Raw genomic sequence first — 15,721 nt, 5'->3', positions numbered from 1 at the left:
CGTGCACACAAACACACAAGAGCAAGCAGAGCAGTGTAGGGGAGAGGGAGAGAAGACAAGGAAGGCAGAGAAAGAGGGAAAGAAGAAGAGAAGAGACAGGGAAGGGAGAAGAGGGGAGAGGGAGGCAGGGACGTGGGAGTGAGGCTTCGGAGTCAGGGAGCCCATGGTGACCCCATTGCAGGTCCCCAGAGCAGCAAATGGGTAATCTTGAATCACAGCTCATTTAGGGCTTCCTGTTTTCAGCTTGTCTCTGTGAACATTTGGAGGGGTTTCCAGCTAATAAATAAAGCAGAGAGCCAAGACTCCCTCCCCAGGCCAGCAGCCACTTCATCCCTGTGGCTGCCTGGCCCCAGTGCTCTCTGACCCCGCCTATCCTTTTGCCTGAGGACCATGCCAGAGTCCCCTCCGGCACCCACCACACCCGGCCAGGCCCCCTGCCCGCTTTTCCGAAGTTCCTGATTTGATTGGGTTCTCACGATAGAAAGATAAACCTCCTAGAGTGCAGAATCCAGTCTGAGCAGTTGCAGAAAAATTCACCTTGGAAAAGACAAGTTTTCCGGAGACACATTTTCTTTGCCTTTTCCCAAACTCCCACTGTATTCTTCCTCCCATTCTCCTGCCCCCCCCCCCAAGTTACGAGTGGATCTTTATCGAGTCTTCTTAAATTCAATCCAGCAACCGTGCTGGGCACATCTGTGCCGCGCACCTGTGTTAGGACTCGTGGGGGAGACACGTCATCTGTCCTCGAGAAGCTGACCATCTGATGGGAGGAAAACATCGGTGGAGCTGGGCTTTACAGGGCCCAGACGTGCACAATCTGAAGGCCCCCTGTAAGGAAAAGAACTTAAAATTGCCAGGAACACAGGCCAGGGCTTGTCCTGGGGTTTTAGAAGAGTCCGTATACAAGAAACCGGGATTATATCCTCACTCCTGGAGAGGGCAGGATGAGCACTCCCACCCCAAACCACCCAGAAAAGGTGCACAAGGAGAGGTTGGGCTGACACTAATTAATACTAATTAATTCATTAAACCTCTATGTCTACACTGTCTCTCTTTGCTCTCTTTTGTCTATTCTGTGAAGAGATGAATGCATGCATGATGCATTCAACAGATATTTACTTAGGGCTCCTATAATAACTAGGACAAAGTTCAGCTGTGTAACAAAAAACCTAAGGTGGCTTAAATAAGCCAGGACCTTCTCTCACACACAGTGTTCTGGGCGAAAGCAGCCCAGGGCTCTCACGGAACTTACTTGGTTTTAAGGACCCAGACTCCTTCCATCTTGTTGATCATGAATTCCTGGGGTGTTGTTCTTCGGCCACAATGTCAAAGATGGTCCACACCATCTAGCAAGAAGAGCAAAAGCCTCCCTTTCCCTTTAATAGTAGGCCTGGAAGTACGGACTCCGCTTCTGCTCACAGAAACAGAAAACATGGTCACATGGGCACACACAGGGGTCCGGGAGATGGGGAAGTCTGATATTTATTCTGTGGGAGGTCACTTGCCCCCAGAATGGGGTGCTTCATGACTATAGAAGAGAATGGACGTTGTGGAAAGCTGGAAGTGTCCAAGACATCCTGCTATGTATGCTGTGCTGTCTAGGAAACTGAGGTGCAGAAGAAGTTCTGGTCCTTTCCAGAGCCACCCAGGGACAAAACTGAATTAGACAAGCTGTCCCTGCAAGCTTCCCCCACACCACCACCCATTCTTTCATTTTGGTAACTCTAACTCTCTCCACTGGACCCCGAACATGGGCTGAAGATGAAACACTCTGATCATAAGAGGGGAAGTTGGAGGAAGGGGGAGGCAATAAAGTGAGGAAGTTGGCAGGAAAAAAGAGAACCAGAAGAGAGTAGTGGTGTAGAAACCAAGTTTCAAAAAGCTCAGCAATTTCAGATGTCGTGGAATGCCAAACAGGATGCCAATCTAAAGAACGCTATTGGATTTGCCAGCGAGGAGGTGACAGGTGATCTTTGCCAAATCAGTTTCAGTGGAGTGGTGGGGATTGACATTTGAAGACAGTGGGTTTAGGGGTGAGTGGGAAATGAGGAGGTAGAGACAAAGAGCAGGGAGTACCTGGGGTATTGAAAAGCAGGAACAATTTGAGGAGAATGGAGGGCCCATGATCATGTTGACCCAAAGGATAAAGAATCAACAGAGAGCAAAAGACAAAAAATACAAGGCAGAAATATAGTTTGACTGCTTTAACGAAGACCAAAAATAACAGTGACATAAACAAGATTAAAGTCCATTTCTTTCTCATGTAAGTGTCTGAACATGCACAGTCAAGGGTGGATTGGGGACTCCATGGTGTTGGGAATCCAGGTTCCATCCACCTTATTATTCAGCCATCCTCAACATATATGGCTTCCATCCTGTGGTCCGAGATCCCAGCCAGGTGGAAGAGGGAAAAGAGACCGGGAAGATTCCCTTTGTGGTAAAGGCACCACCCAGAGTTTGCCCACAGCACATCCACTCCCGTGTTAATTGACCAGATTCTGAGACGTGGCCGCATCTACCTAGGAGGGAGACTGGAACAAAGCAATCTTTAGCTGAGAGACTAGATGCCAGATAAAACTGAAGGGTCCTATTCCTGAAGGAGGAGGGGGCAGTGAGCAGTCAGTCTTAGAAGACCTAGAACAAAGGGCAAGTTCAGCCATGAGTGGGAGAGGGCGCACAGCCGCCTGGAAGACGAAGCGGGAAAGCTGGTGAGCTTGGAAAGGGATGGCAAATAGGGAACTCTTGCTTGGTCACTCTTATTTTCTCCACAAAGTGGTACTCAGCGTCATCGCTGAGAGGCAGGGACTCTGAGAGAGCCAAGAAGAGAGAAGGTGTGCCAAGCCTCGCTCCCCATCATTATTTCCCATCTGTTAGGGTGGAACAGCAGGTGTGCACTTATAGATACCCTGAAGATGGTTTGGAGAACAGCTGTGCTCTTAGAGTCCTGAGCTTCCTTCCCAGCTCTGCGCTTAGCTGCCATATGGCCTTGGACGGGGCAAGAAATATGTTTTGGCATCTGTTAAATGACCATAATAATGCCCACACTGCCTGCCTCACAATCTTGTTTTGTGTCCCCTGAGAGAGCTGTGAAACTTCTTTGTAAGCTGTGAGGTTGTGGGTGTGCATCATCCCACAGGGATGGAGTGGTCAGGGCACTGGTGAGGCTCCGAGGGAGGCAGGAGAGGGCTAGGAGAGATTGTAAGCACCGGAGAGCCTCCCGCACAAGCTGTTCGGCACCTGCCAACCCCCCTCCAGGGGGTCTGGGCCTCTGGCCCAACATCAGACGCCTCTGCTGTCCAGGTGAGGGTGACAGGGGAGGGGGCAGCACTCCAAGCTGGCCACAGCTGGTGGCAGTCAGCTTGTGTTCTGTCTTGAGATCAAGGTCACAGAGCCTTGGCCTTATCCCCTGCATTTGGCCTTGGAAGTTCTCCTGGGACCTGTCCTTGACCCCAAGTTACCACTTCATGTTCCTGGCCTCAGCCCAGGAAACAGTGTGAGTTTCTCCCCCAGCCTTGGGTTGAGCACAACCAGCCTTGTCCAGTGTATATGCACACGTACGCATGCACACACACACTGCTTGCACACACAAGCACCACATACAACACACCACCCATATGACATATGCCACACACATATACTCCCCACCACCACACACATGTCCCCCCACAAACTGCACATACATACAACCCACATGCACACACCCAACACATACATACCACACACACATATACTCCCTTTTTTCCAACTGGTCTCTACCCCATGTCACATTCAACCCACCATACAACCTGCCATGCAACTACTTGAGGGATTTGGGATTTTTTTAATTCAATTAGCCAACATATAGTATATCATTCGTTTTTGATGTAGTGTTCAACGATTCATTAGTTACGTATAAAACCCAGTGCACGAGGGATTTTTCTAAAACACAAATTAGGCTACTTTCTTGTTTAAACTCCTCCACTTCTTCCAGTGGTTTTCCAGAGTCTTCAGGCTAAAATTCTAGCCTCTTACCAAAGCAATTGAGGTCCCCCAAGGTTTGTTCCTTGACAACCCACTTTAGCCATCCCTCATCCTCCAGCCCCATCGGCCAGTCTGAACCACTTGGGTATTCCCCATCCACGTCCCCATGTGGCTCCTCCGGCCTCTGCTTTACCCATCCCTTCCATCCTCCAGAGAAATGCCCCTGCTGAAAATTGTACTTATTCTTCCAAACCCTGTTCAGAGTTCACCTGTTCTGTAAAGATTCTCTTGACAACCCCAATGGAATGTTCCCTTCCTCATCTACAGGTACATAGTGGAATGACTTGTTTCCTATGTCTGTCTCCCCTGCTAGGCAGGTGACTTCCTCAAGGTCACTATATATATAGAACACCTGGCATTGGGTAGGTGCTCCATGAACGCTGGCTGGCTGGCTGGCACTCACCCCCTGATCCTCCCACACAGATCAAAGTAGAAAACCAGCATGACTACCAGGACATCACCAGCATGGTGGCTATGGCCAAAACCTACGCCACCACTGAGGCCTTCATTGACTCCAAGTACGACATCCGCATCCAGAAAATCGGATCCAACTACAAGGCTTACATGTGAGTCCCTGGGCAGGGCCTCGGTTGCTGGGAGGGAGGGTGGGAGGAGAGTGTAGGAGGAACATCCATTAGAGATGTACGTCCAGCCCTGTCTCCTCCACTGCAGGGCAGAGACCCTTCAGCACCTCATTATTCTCCCTTTATGTCCACTTACTGCCTCTCTTCTCTGGTCAGTATGGCTAAGTGCTGATGCTTTCTCACAGCTTATCCCAGGGTAGAAATCTGTCTACCCAAAGAGAGCTGCTTCTCCCAGAGGAAGAAAGATACTTGGCATGTTTGGGGGGACTTCAAGTATATATGTATGTATACCATAGGAGACTAGACTGAAAGAGAAACTTGGGGACAAATCAAGGAGGGCCTTGAATGCCTTGCTGAGGGTTTGGGGCTCTGTTCTGTTCTCTCCTGAGCAGAGAAGTGGCATGATCTGACCTGCACTTATAAAAAGCTAGCTCTGGGGCCATGGGCTGCAGAGGGGTTTCTCTGGAACTAGTAGGACCAATTAGGAGATGACATCAGATTTCTCCAGCTGCAAGCAACAGAAACCACACCTGACTGCTTTGATGGAGTTTTCAAAAGGGAATTTATTAGAAAGGCATGAATGATCAGAAACCCTAAAAACAAATCCACTCAACTGTCAATTTCAGAACTATTAGAATCCAAGGCAGCTGCAGGAATCTGGGTGGCCAGAGCAACAGACAATCTTTATGGCACCCCAATTGGGAAATGAATCTGCCTGAGTCACTTTCAGTGCTTAACTCAAGGTTGTGATTCCACGGAAACGGGGCGGATTAATCCAACTTGGATCACAGGCTTACTGGTTGGAGAAGGGCAGAAGACCAGTATGGAGAGTCCCACCAAGATGATAAGCAATATGGGTGGGGTCAGCCCCCAATGGGAATAGAGGTGTTGTGACAAAGGAAAGAAGAATGAATGCCAGAAAATCCAACACATACATTCAGCCCAGGGGTGGTTCTGGCAGAGGATGACTCACACTCGAGCGGCTGTGGTCATGAGAACGGGACTTCTTGAAAAGGTGGGAGGGCTTATCTGCTCCAAGGCCTCTCTGTGTCTCACTTTGGAATGTTGTTGTTGGTTCCCCTTGAAATGACAAGACCCCAGAGAGCTAACCAGTGCCCAGTTGCCAAGCTTTCCTGGAGCCCTGGCCATGTGCACGGCTCCCCATCCGAGGGCTGCCATGGCGGGCTCGGGACAGTTGGAAATCTCTCTGCATGCTTTTGCACAGTGGAGCTTGTGCTCTAGGTCAGGGTCAGCAAACCACCACCCACAGGCTAAATCCAGCTGCCCCCTGTTTCTGTAAATAAAGTTTTATTGACCACAGCCAGACACATCCATTTGTGCATTATCTCGGATTGCTTCTGCTCTACCTGCATTGCCTAGACTAGGGCTCAGCAGACTTTTTCCATAAAGGGCCAGATGGTCCTTTTAGGCTTTGAGGGCCCCACAGTCTTCACCACAACTAGTCCACTCTGCCATTGCCTGGGGAGCTGGCGAAGAGGCAGACCTCTTCTTTCAAGTTGAAAGGCAGACTTTCCTTAGACTTGACCTCTAAGGAAAGATTCCCAGGAAAGGGATAGAGCCAGTTCTCAAGGAATACTTCTGCCCTGTCTTGCCAATTACTCTCTGCCACCCATGAGCCAGGCCAGACCTGTCTCTAATCTCAGATGCCCTCAGGGTGATAAGATCGGCTCTTCCCTGCCCCCTATGAGTTGGGGGACATTCCAGTGCAGCACTCCAGTGCATTACTGAGGTCTCCACCATCCGTCATGATATCATTTCCCTCTTCTCCTCATTGTTCGCGTTTCCACTTGACATTGACGACACCTTGTCCTAGTTTCTCTTCTTGAAGATTAGCTCATTGCCGCATTCTTTATGCTGAGCCTTTGTGCCCTGGCAGCTCCAGTTTGTCATTATTTATGACTTTTCCTGGACCCTGCCTTGGCCCCTGTCCGAGGGAGCGGGTTCGTGTCAGACCTCAGTGTAGAGCATCCTCTCGGCCCCCCCACCCCACCCCCCGACCATTCAACCTCCTTTTGGCCCACTTCCTGCCCTGCACTCAGGCCTCTGTGCTTGTTGCTACTGGGGTGTCATTGTTACTCGGGCTTCTCAGCAGACAGAGCTAGGAAATACATGGGTGTACCTTAACCCATGCATGCACACGTATCTGTAATTATTTCTATATTTATCCAGCTCTATCTAGAGCTAAAGAGGGCTCATATTGACGTCTCTGACTTTCCTCTAGTACCACGTGATTCACTTCTGCCTTCCCGGATTGCTTATTTATAACTTCCCACTCCAACAGGGAAAATCCTGGCTCCTACCAGCTGCCATCCATTTACTTATGTGTTCAGTCCCAGTCCAACTGCAGAACCATGAACGTGGAGCCCCGTGGGAAAGAGCTTTACCCACTGCAGTGCAGTGCTCAGGTACAGCTCCCCTTATAGTTAGTCAGACAGCCTCCACTCTCGTCCAAGCTTATGTGGGTCCGCACCTTACCACCCACCCCCACCCTCTTCAGCAAGGAGGTCGACATCATACATTTGCAATATAGGTCGACTCTTCTGGCACAGTCTCATTCTATCCTACATTCAAGCAGTTGCATCACATTTCGGCCAAGTGGGTCTTTTCCCCCAGCCTGTGACGGGCTCTGCCATGGAGAGTCGTGGTTAAGAGCATGGAGTTCCTCAGATATGGGTTGATGGCTTGTGCCGCTCAGTGGGAATGGTAATAATGGTAATATCTCTCTCATTAGGTTCTCTGACCCATGTCTCAGACAGAGAAAGCACCCATCGAACAGCAACTCTCACCATTGCTATTTTCTTGGCAGGAGAGCAATCTGGCTTGTGTTCCTGCTGCTTCTGGCATTGCGATGCCTTCTTTTCTTGTCTCCACTGACTGACAAATAATGGCAGTGCCCATTGGACTAAGACATTTATGGGAGTATTTCCTTTAGTCCACACAATATATAAGGATGGAGATCATTCCCATTTTACCAATGGAAAAAATAAAGACTCCGAGATGGTGTCCATGGTTATACAGCCAGAAAATGCTGGAACCAAGATTCAGCCTTGCATCTGTCTGACTCAAGTCAGTTCTTCCCTTCTCTTGCCACCATGCAGATCCCACTATACCAACCCTCCCACTCTCCAAGGCACATTCAGTGGTTACCTTCTGGGGTCATGTTGAGTGACTCTGGTTTCTCCTCTGCTTTCCCCGAGCTCTTCACTACTCGGGTATGCTGCTAACCTTACCATGCCTCTACTGTGGTTTTAAACTGGTCCACCCTTCCTGGTAGTAAGCAGCCTTAGGATGGGGTCACTGAGACAAGCCTAGTACCCAGGACATAAAGTGGCCCAGTGAGTGTTTGCCGAATTGAATTGAATCGAGTTGGGCTGAACTGACTTAGTTACTGGGTACCTACTACATGCCAGGTCCCACTGGACACTGTGGGGGCCGGGGGTGAGTCAGACATGTCCCTGGCCCTCGAGGAAGACTGGACACTAAAGTGGTCATTCCAGGTGAGATTAGCATGACTAAATATTGGTTTAGGGCATTTACTCTTGTTGGGGGAGGTGGGCTGTTGGGAAGTCACATCTCATATGAAACATGAAGGATGAGTAGTCCTTAGGGAGGCAAAGATGGAGACAAAGACTGGATCAGGCAAAGGGAAGAATGTATCTAGAAGCCTCGACCTAGGAAAAAACCATGGCACTGGAGGACCGCAAGGGAGGTTGGTGTTGCTGGAGCAGAAAAGGCAAACAGAGAAGGTATTGAGGCCAGGAGGCCTTCCTGCCCTTCACCATGAAAAAGTGATCAGTTCTCTCCATGGATCATTTTTCCTACATTTTGGAGCCCTCAAGAAATTCCAGAATCACTAATAGCTCTACTACCCTAGTTCTTCTTTTCAAAAACAAGAGGCCAAGGTTTGGGGGATTTCATCTGATGGTGTAGACATGTTTTAAATTTCATCTTTAGAGGCACCTGCACCCCCATGTTCATAGCAACCATGTCCACAATAGCCAAATTGTGGAAGGAGCCAAGATGTCCATTGACAAATGAATGGATAAAGAAGATGTGGTGTATATATACACAATGGAATACTACTCAGCCATCAGAAAGGATGAATACCTAACATTTACATCGACATGGATGGAACTGGAAGGTATTATGCTGAGCGAAATAAGTCAATCAGAGAAAGAATTACCAATGATTTCACTCATATGTGGAATATAAGAAACAACGCAGAGGATCATAGGGAAAGGGAGGGGAAAATGGGATGGAAAGAAATCAGAGAGGGAGAAAAACCATGAGAGACTTTTTACTATGGGAAACAAACTGAGGGTTGTTGGAGGGGAGGTGGGTAGGGGGATGGGGTAAGTGGTTGACAAGCATTAAGGAGGGCACATGATGTGATGAAAACTGGGTGTTATATGCAACTGATGAATCACTGAACTCTACCTCTGAAATTAATGATGTACTATACATTGGCTAGTTGAATTTAAATTTAAAAAAAGGAAAAAAATAATAATCTTTGGATTTCCAAGGCAGCCTAGAAAAAAATACATAAGATCCAACAAGTAAATAAGACAATCAGCATAAAGGAAAATAAAAAACAGGCCAATAAAGCTGGGGGCAAGATGTGTCCCTAACAATACATGCCAGAACGTGAGCCAGATATTTGAATTGGAGTATCCTAGCAGCCAAAGCAAAGAAGGAAGGGGCGGAGCCGTGACAGGGGTCCTAATGCCCTCGGTGTTATTTTTCTGAGACAGGAGAACCTCCATCTCTGGAAACTGGAAGGCCAACACAGGCTCTGCCATGCTGGAGCAGGTGGCCATGACAGAGAGGTAAGAGACAGAGGAGGTGTGATAGGGCGCGGCAGCAGCCCCGACAGGAGGTGGGGGAGGGATACAACAAGAGGCCTGTAAGGAATGGCGCCTCACCCTCCGGCCAGGGCCTCACCACCCACAGAGCACTTTCCCAGACATGGCAACTCTTTATTGCACACCCCCTGCAGGGTAGATGTTATTATAATCCCACTTTACAGATGGCAGAAGCAAGTTCAGAGAGGGAAAGTGACTTGTCCAGGGTCACAGAGCTGATCAGTGACAGAGCTGAGAGTAGATCCCTGATGTCTTAACTCCAAGTCTGGGGGTCTTTCCAGCCCTGCCCAGCTACTGCAGAGAGAGCAGGGAGTCCTCACCAGTCCCTTCTGTGCTCTGACAGGTACACGAAAGCATCCATATTAGGGCACCAGGGCTCCTGGAATGTCCATTCCTCTCTCCAACTTCTTTTTTCAGCTCAGTGTCAGGAGGAAGAGGTTATTTCCACTGAATCATGAATGTGGTATGTGCACTCTGGCTAAAGGTCCCTCAGGTCTTTCTTCCTTTAAGCACTGCTGGGAGCTCTCCTCACCTGAAGAAGGGCCAGTCACCTGCTCCCGGGGCCAGCAGGGCACACACATTCTTTCCTGCGGCCCCGTGACCTCTGCGTGCAGGCAAGCAACGAGAGTGGATAGCATGTGGGCTTTGGGGTCAGAAAGATCTGTTGGGTGAACATTCATTGAGTGCCGACTGCATGCCATGTTGTGCCAAGCACCAAAGGAATCAAGATGAAAAGATCCAGCCCTCCCCTTCAGAGACTCTGTGTCCATTGGGGCGTCAGAACACAAATCTCATTGGTCAGAGACAAGAGGGGGTCAGTTGGCTTGTGGCGATGAAAACTCCAGAGGTGCAGCTCTAGGTAAGTTTAGGGCTCATCCCCACACACCTCAGTTCAGCTGGCTTCTGCATTGGCTTCATTCCGGCCAGCGCGCTCAGCTGGGGGCGCATAGCGGCTCCAGGTTTCCCTCCTGACGGTGTCAAGGCCCGCAGGACAAAACTCTTTCCCAACCATCTCAACCAAAGACTGGAAGTGAGCCTTCTTCGCGGAGTGGCCTGCCTTGGGTCACAGGACCATCCGTGAGCCGATCACTACGGCCTCGGAGCGGCACCTGTGCAATTGCCGGGGCCCATGTCACCTGTCCAGCCCTGGAGATTGCGGTGGGACCAGGCACTGTGGCAGCAGTGACAGAGGGAGACGGGGTGGGCTCTGACGCCATGGAACATCAAGAAGGACAGGAGGGGAAATCAATCTACAGAGGTCCACTCCGGGCTCCGCGGTCAACGTCGGACACCGAGTGTGGTATGTTGGGGTGGCAGTAAGCTGTGGGTGTTTGCAGAGGGAGCCCAGAGAAGGGGCAGCCAGTGAGACTAGCAAGGGGTGAGGTCAGAGAAGGCTTCCTGAAGGAGGTGGTGCTGCAGTCCCCTTGTAAAGAATGAGTAGGAGTTGGGCACCTGGGTGGCTCAGTTGGTTAAGCAACTGCCTTCGGCTCAGGTCATGATCCTGGAGTCCTGGGATCGAGTCCCACATCGGGCTCCCTGCTCAGCTGGGGGTCTGCTTCTCCCTCTGACCCTCTTCCCTCTCGTGCTGTCTCTCATTCTCTCTCTCTCAAATAAATAAATAAAATCTTAAAAAAAAAAAAAGAATGAGTAGGAGTTGGGAGGCATTCCTTCATTTCCTTGTCGGTCATCTGTTGAGCATGAGCTGGGAGCCAGGTGTTGAGCGAGGCCCCGGGGAAATGGTGGCAAACAAGACGGACATGGTGTCTCCCTTCCTGGAACTGATGGCTCGGGGGCTCAGAGAAGCAGGAGGTGAGCGAAAGCGAGTGGTCCTGTCCCTTCCAGGCTAGGTTACCAGAGGCAAGTTAAATAACCTTTTTGAACTGCTCCAGGTGTTAACTGGAGGTGATCAGCCAGAGGCTGATCGGGAGACGGAGGCTCGGTAGCTCCCCCAGTAGCAGGCATCACGAGGAGGGGCTGCCTCTCCTTCCTGTCAGCCCCAGGGGTCAGCTGCGGCCCTCGCTCTGGGAGCCCGCCTGTGCCAGCTAGTCTCAGGGAGGGGTGTGCTCATGACCTTGCCCACCCGAATCATCTGGTCCGGGCAGTCATTTCCTTCCCCCAGTGAGCATCCACAGGACATCGTGGTCCTTTTCTCCATGGCCTTTCCAGAATGTGAGCCCAGCCTTCTGTGAAGCCTCATGAGCTGCTCACAGATGGCCCCAGCAGGCCACCATATCCCCTGCTCTGCACAGTTCCAGGTCACGTGGGCCATTCCTGCAAGGGCCTACCTCAGGCACACATCCACTTAGGCCTGGGATTCACTTCCGCTTCTGTAGAGTCATGGGCAGTGCTCGCAAAGCCTGGGACAGAGCTTCCCAATGCCACCTCCACGGGGGGAATCTCTGGGGGCCCATAAACGGGCCCCAGCTCCTCTTTCCACCTGGCTTACCTGTTTGCCAGGTAGCCTGATCCCTCCTCGGCAAAACCAGCAATGTGGCTTGGTTGGTGCTAGTCCCACCCGGCTGGAGGGGACCATGGACCCATGTTCTCCAGTCTCTCCCACACTGCCCCACCCATGAAGCCCCTTCCTTAACCCTGGGAAGGGGTGGGGGGGCTATGCCCCATGGGATGCAGCCAGTAGGTATTCTGGAAGTTCATCATTGGAAAATAGCCTCTAGAAACCAGTTTTCTCTGGGTCTTGGTCCAGACTTCCATCTTCCATTGAGAAGAAACCTGATTTAGGGGGGTGTCTCAGGGCACAGGTCTTCCTAAACTGAAGGTGCCTCACCAGTCAGCCACTGCGGCCAAATACAGGGACCCTGGTCGGAGAGCCCGGGGGGCTCTTGGAGCTCTGAGAACCAAGGGTCGTCCTCAACTGTGGCTGCACATGAGAATCCCATGAGAAGCTTTAAAGTACAGAGAGTATTCTGACATAGGGCAGGGCCCCCAAATCTGAGTGTTGACTCTGTGTATGTTTGCTTGACTCTCCTGGTAATTCTGAGGCACAATGAGAATCATACCTAGGCCTTCCCATTTTTCAGGTAAGGAAACTGAGGCTTCAAGAAGAGGCTTACCCAAAATTATTGAGGAAATGAATAGCAAGACTCCAGGTCACTGGTCTCCCGTGCTGAGGGAGAACAGGCTGCAATGTGTCCCAACTGACAAGAAGGGTGGCTTGCTTGGACTGCGGAATCAGACAGAATCTAGGTTTGGAAGCCAGCACTGTGGCTGATTAAGGTCTCTGAGCCTCAGTCTCCTCATCAGAAATATGGGTTCAACCTTCCTGACAGAGTTGTGGTGGGGGTTAGAGAAGGAAGGGTCAACCCCCACAGAAGGCCTGGTACCTATCAGGAGCTGAAAAGGTGTGAGTTGTCATCCTTCCTTTTCCTTCTGTGATCTCGCATGCTCCTTGCTACAGTTGAATGAAAAAACTGAGCAAGGGACCAGGAGATCTGTGTAATCCTGGCTCTATTTCTGCCCTGCTGTGTGACCTGGCCAAGCCACTCTCCCTCTCTGGGCCTCAGTGGGCCTTGGCCATTAAGATGAGAGAGTTAGTTCTAAGAGCATGCCGGCCATGATCTCTCCTCATTCCAGGCCTTATGGCTCAGAGACACAAATAGATCTCAGAGCAGGCGTGCCCCGAGTGACCCTGGAGAGTGAGGAGAGAAACAAGAATATTGACACAAAGTCCCCTGTGACTCCCAAATCCAGCCACCACAAGGGAAGCCAAGTGCAGGCCCGGGAAGACTTCTCCAGATACAACCATCTCCTTGTTGCAAGGGTCAGAGTCCAGCGCTGAAATCTTTCCCCTGCAAAGCAAACTGACCTTGCAGCCCTCAAGTGGCTGGAAAGGAAACATAAGCACTGGGTCCAGAGGGCCAGGCCCGGGCTGGAGAGCAGCCTGCCAGGCTCCCCCGCCTGCCTGCCCCAGGCTCAGGGCAGAATGCACCCTTTGTCTCCCTCAGGCTCTCATCTAGCATGGTCAGCATGGTCGCTGGGGCTCCAAGGGCGGCCTGGGAGGGATTTCTGAGCCCTTCAAGCAGCTTTCCCAAGGGAAAAGGACCGCAGGAGTGGCCGGGTGTCCAGGATGGCTCCGGATGGGGACAAGCTCCCCACTGCCATAGAGCCAGCCGGGTCCTGGGGGACTTCTCCCACCCCTCATTCCTTCTCCCCCTCATCCTTCCTCTCTCTCTCTCTCTCTATTGCTTCCTGGCTCCCTTTCTAGTCCCTCTCCTTTCTCTGTCTCTCTCTCTGTCCATTTGTGTCTCTGCCTTCGTATCCCCGTCTGTCCCTCCCACTGCTTCTCTGTTGTCTCCGTCTGTCTGTCTTTCTCGCTGCATCTCTGTCTCTTGTTATTTCTGACCACCTCTCTCCATCTCCGAATGCATGCGCACGGCACTGTCTGTCCTGGGGCCTGTTTGTCCCTGTCTCTCAATCTATCTCCACCTCTCTCTCTCCCTCCGCTCCCCCTACCTGCTCCCTCCCCCGATGCTCACCGTCTGTCTGTCTGTCTGTCCGTCCCTGCAGGTACAGGCTGTGGGTGGACAGCTGCTCAGAAATGTTTGGCGGCCTGGACGTCTGCGCTGTCAAGGCCGTGCACGGCAAGGACGGCAGAGATTACATCATTGAGGTGAGGGCGGGCGTGCGGGACGGACAGGGCCCACGTGTGGGCTCCAGCGCGCTCGGCTCTGTCCCAGCCCGGGGCCTGGGCACATGCGGCTCCCAGGGCTTCTCACCCACCGGCCTCACACAGCTCCCCACCCCCTCCCTCGGCAGCAGCTCGAGCCTCTGAGCTCCGGACATGAAGTTTGACGACCCCTGGGCCTGAGGGCAGGGGGAGCGCATCAGGCCACGAGTCAGCAAGACTGTGCGCCATTGGGCCTCTGGAATTTTCTGTGTCCACGTGTGTAAACAGGGCACGTGTCCCTAGTCATCACGCAGAGATTCCATCCTCTGTCTGTTCAACACACTTGTCCTTAGGGGCTCCCCAGGCCTAGGCATGGGTGTGGCTCTGGGGACAGAGCTGTGACCGAGACGGACATGGGGTGTGGTGGGGAAAGAGGATGAAAAACAAGTCATGGAGGACACTGAACCCAGGGAACACAGCACTGCAGGGGTGTGAATGGAAGGAAAGATGGAGGGAAATAGAATTGTAAGAGAGTCTCTCCACAACCCTCCTGCAGCCCATGCCTCTCCCGGTCCCACAGCCCCCTGCCGTCCTCCAGGCCATACCTCTAATCCCACACTCTTCTTCCCCCGCTGACTTCCTGTCAGTGCTCCCCCGATCCCACAGTCCTCCTGTCTCCTCCAGGACTCTGTCCTCTCCTGCTCCTACAGTCCCCCTCTCCCCCCACAACTCCCCTCTGTGCTTCTCCCAATCCCACCGTCTCCCTCTCTCCTCCAGGACTGCCCCCCGCCACCGTCCCTCCTGGTCCCACAGTCCTCCTCTGCACCCCAACCCCTCTCCCCTGCCCACACACACAGCTTTCCCCTGAAAATGCCCCTCTGGCCTCAGAGTTCTCCCTTCTCTCCCCAAATACACGTCTCCGAGGTCACACCCCCCACAGCCCCTTGCAGGGCTCCCCTTCCGAGGCCTTCTCAAGCCACAGCAGACGGGCGGTGCTGACACAAGGCCAAGACACGTGACGGAGAGCCCTGCAGTCGCCCCCTCCCCGGCTTGCGGGCGGCTAATGGCAAGCACATGGCTGGGTGACCAGGAGCCAGCTCGTCCTCCAGGCCCGCGTGCCTCGCCGCTCCCTGGGCCCCGCGGCGCGGCAGGGCCAGGTGACTCCCCGGGGGGGTGGGGAGCCCTGCTGCTTGCCGCCAGCCACACCAGGAGGGCATCGGCAGCCTGCCCGGGGAGGGGCCACCCTTGGATGGACACCGTCCCTCTACCCTCCGCAGAGAGGCCGGAAAACTCCCAGGATGAGCTACATCTGTATTTGCAGGGTCCATCCTGCTCTGGAAAACTGGCTGCCACCATAACTGAAAGCACCGCCCCCAACCCAGGAACCCCTTCTCCGAGGCGGTGTTGGAGGGGTCAGGAGCACACTTGCTCCTGAGCCAGAGCCAGGCTGCCTCCTGGAGGCACGAGTTTCCCGCCTTCCTGAGCATGCCCTGGGAGCTTTGGACCCGGGGCGGGGGGGGGGGGAACCCAGGGCCTCCTGCCTGGGGCGTTGCATCTCTTGAGACCGCTCCGGCCCCCCTGCGTCTGCATCTCCTCACAGGGACCACCAG

General features: G+C 52.5%; 1 protein-coding gene across 5 annotated transcripts in view; it reads left to right on the top strand.

Moving 5' to 3' along the window:
- The window catches only part of SYN3 (synapsin III), a 443,568-nt gene that overhangs the window by 414,044 nt on the left and 13,803 nt on the right, over positions 1-15,721 (top strand). For 4 of the 5 annotated variants that reach the window (XM_032416355.1, XM_032416357.1, XM_032416356.1 and 1 more), the window contains 3 exons: positions 4,444-4,586; positions 9,377-9,451; positions 14,012-14,114. In XM_032416355.1, the coding sequence (XP_032272246.1) occupies positions 4,444-4,586; positions 9,377-9,451; positions 14,012-14,114 (321 nt within the window). The remainder of the gene's footprint in view (positions 1-4,443; positions 4,587-9,376; positions 9,452-14,011; positions 14,115-15,721) is intronic. The other variant, XM_032416359.1, reaches the window with a different exon arrangement.

The sequence above is a fragment of the Phoca vitulina genome, unplaced genomic scaffold, assembly GCF_004348235.1.
Source record: "Phoca vitulina isolate PV1807 unplaced genomic scaffold, GSC_HSeal_1.0 scaffold19, whole genome shotgun sequence".
Classification (NCBI taxonomy): domain Eukaryota; kingdom Metazoa; phylum Chordata; class Mammalia; order Carnivora; family Phocidae; genus Phoca; species Phoca vitulina.
Note: the sequence above shows the minus strand (reverse complement) of the source record. Positions and strands in the feature narration are given on the sequence as shown.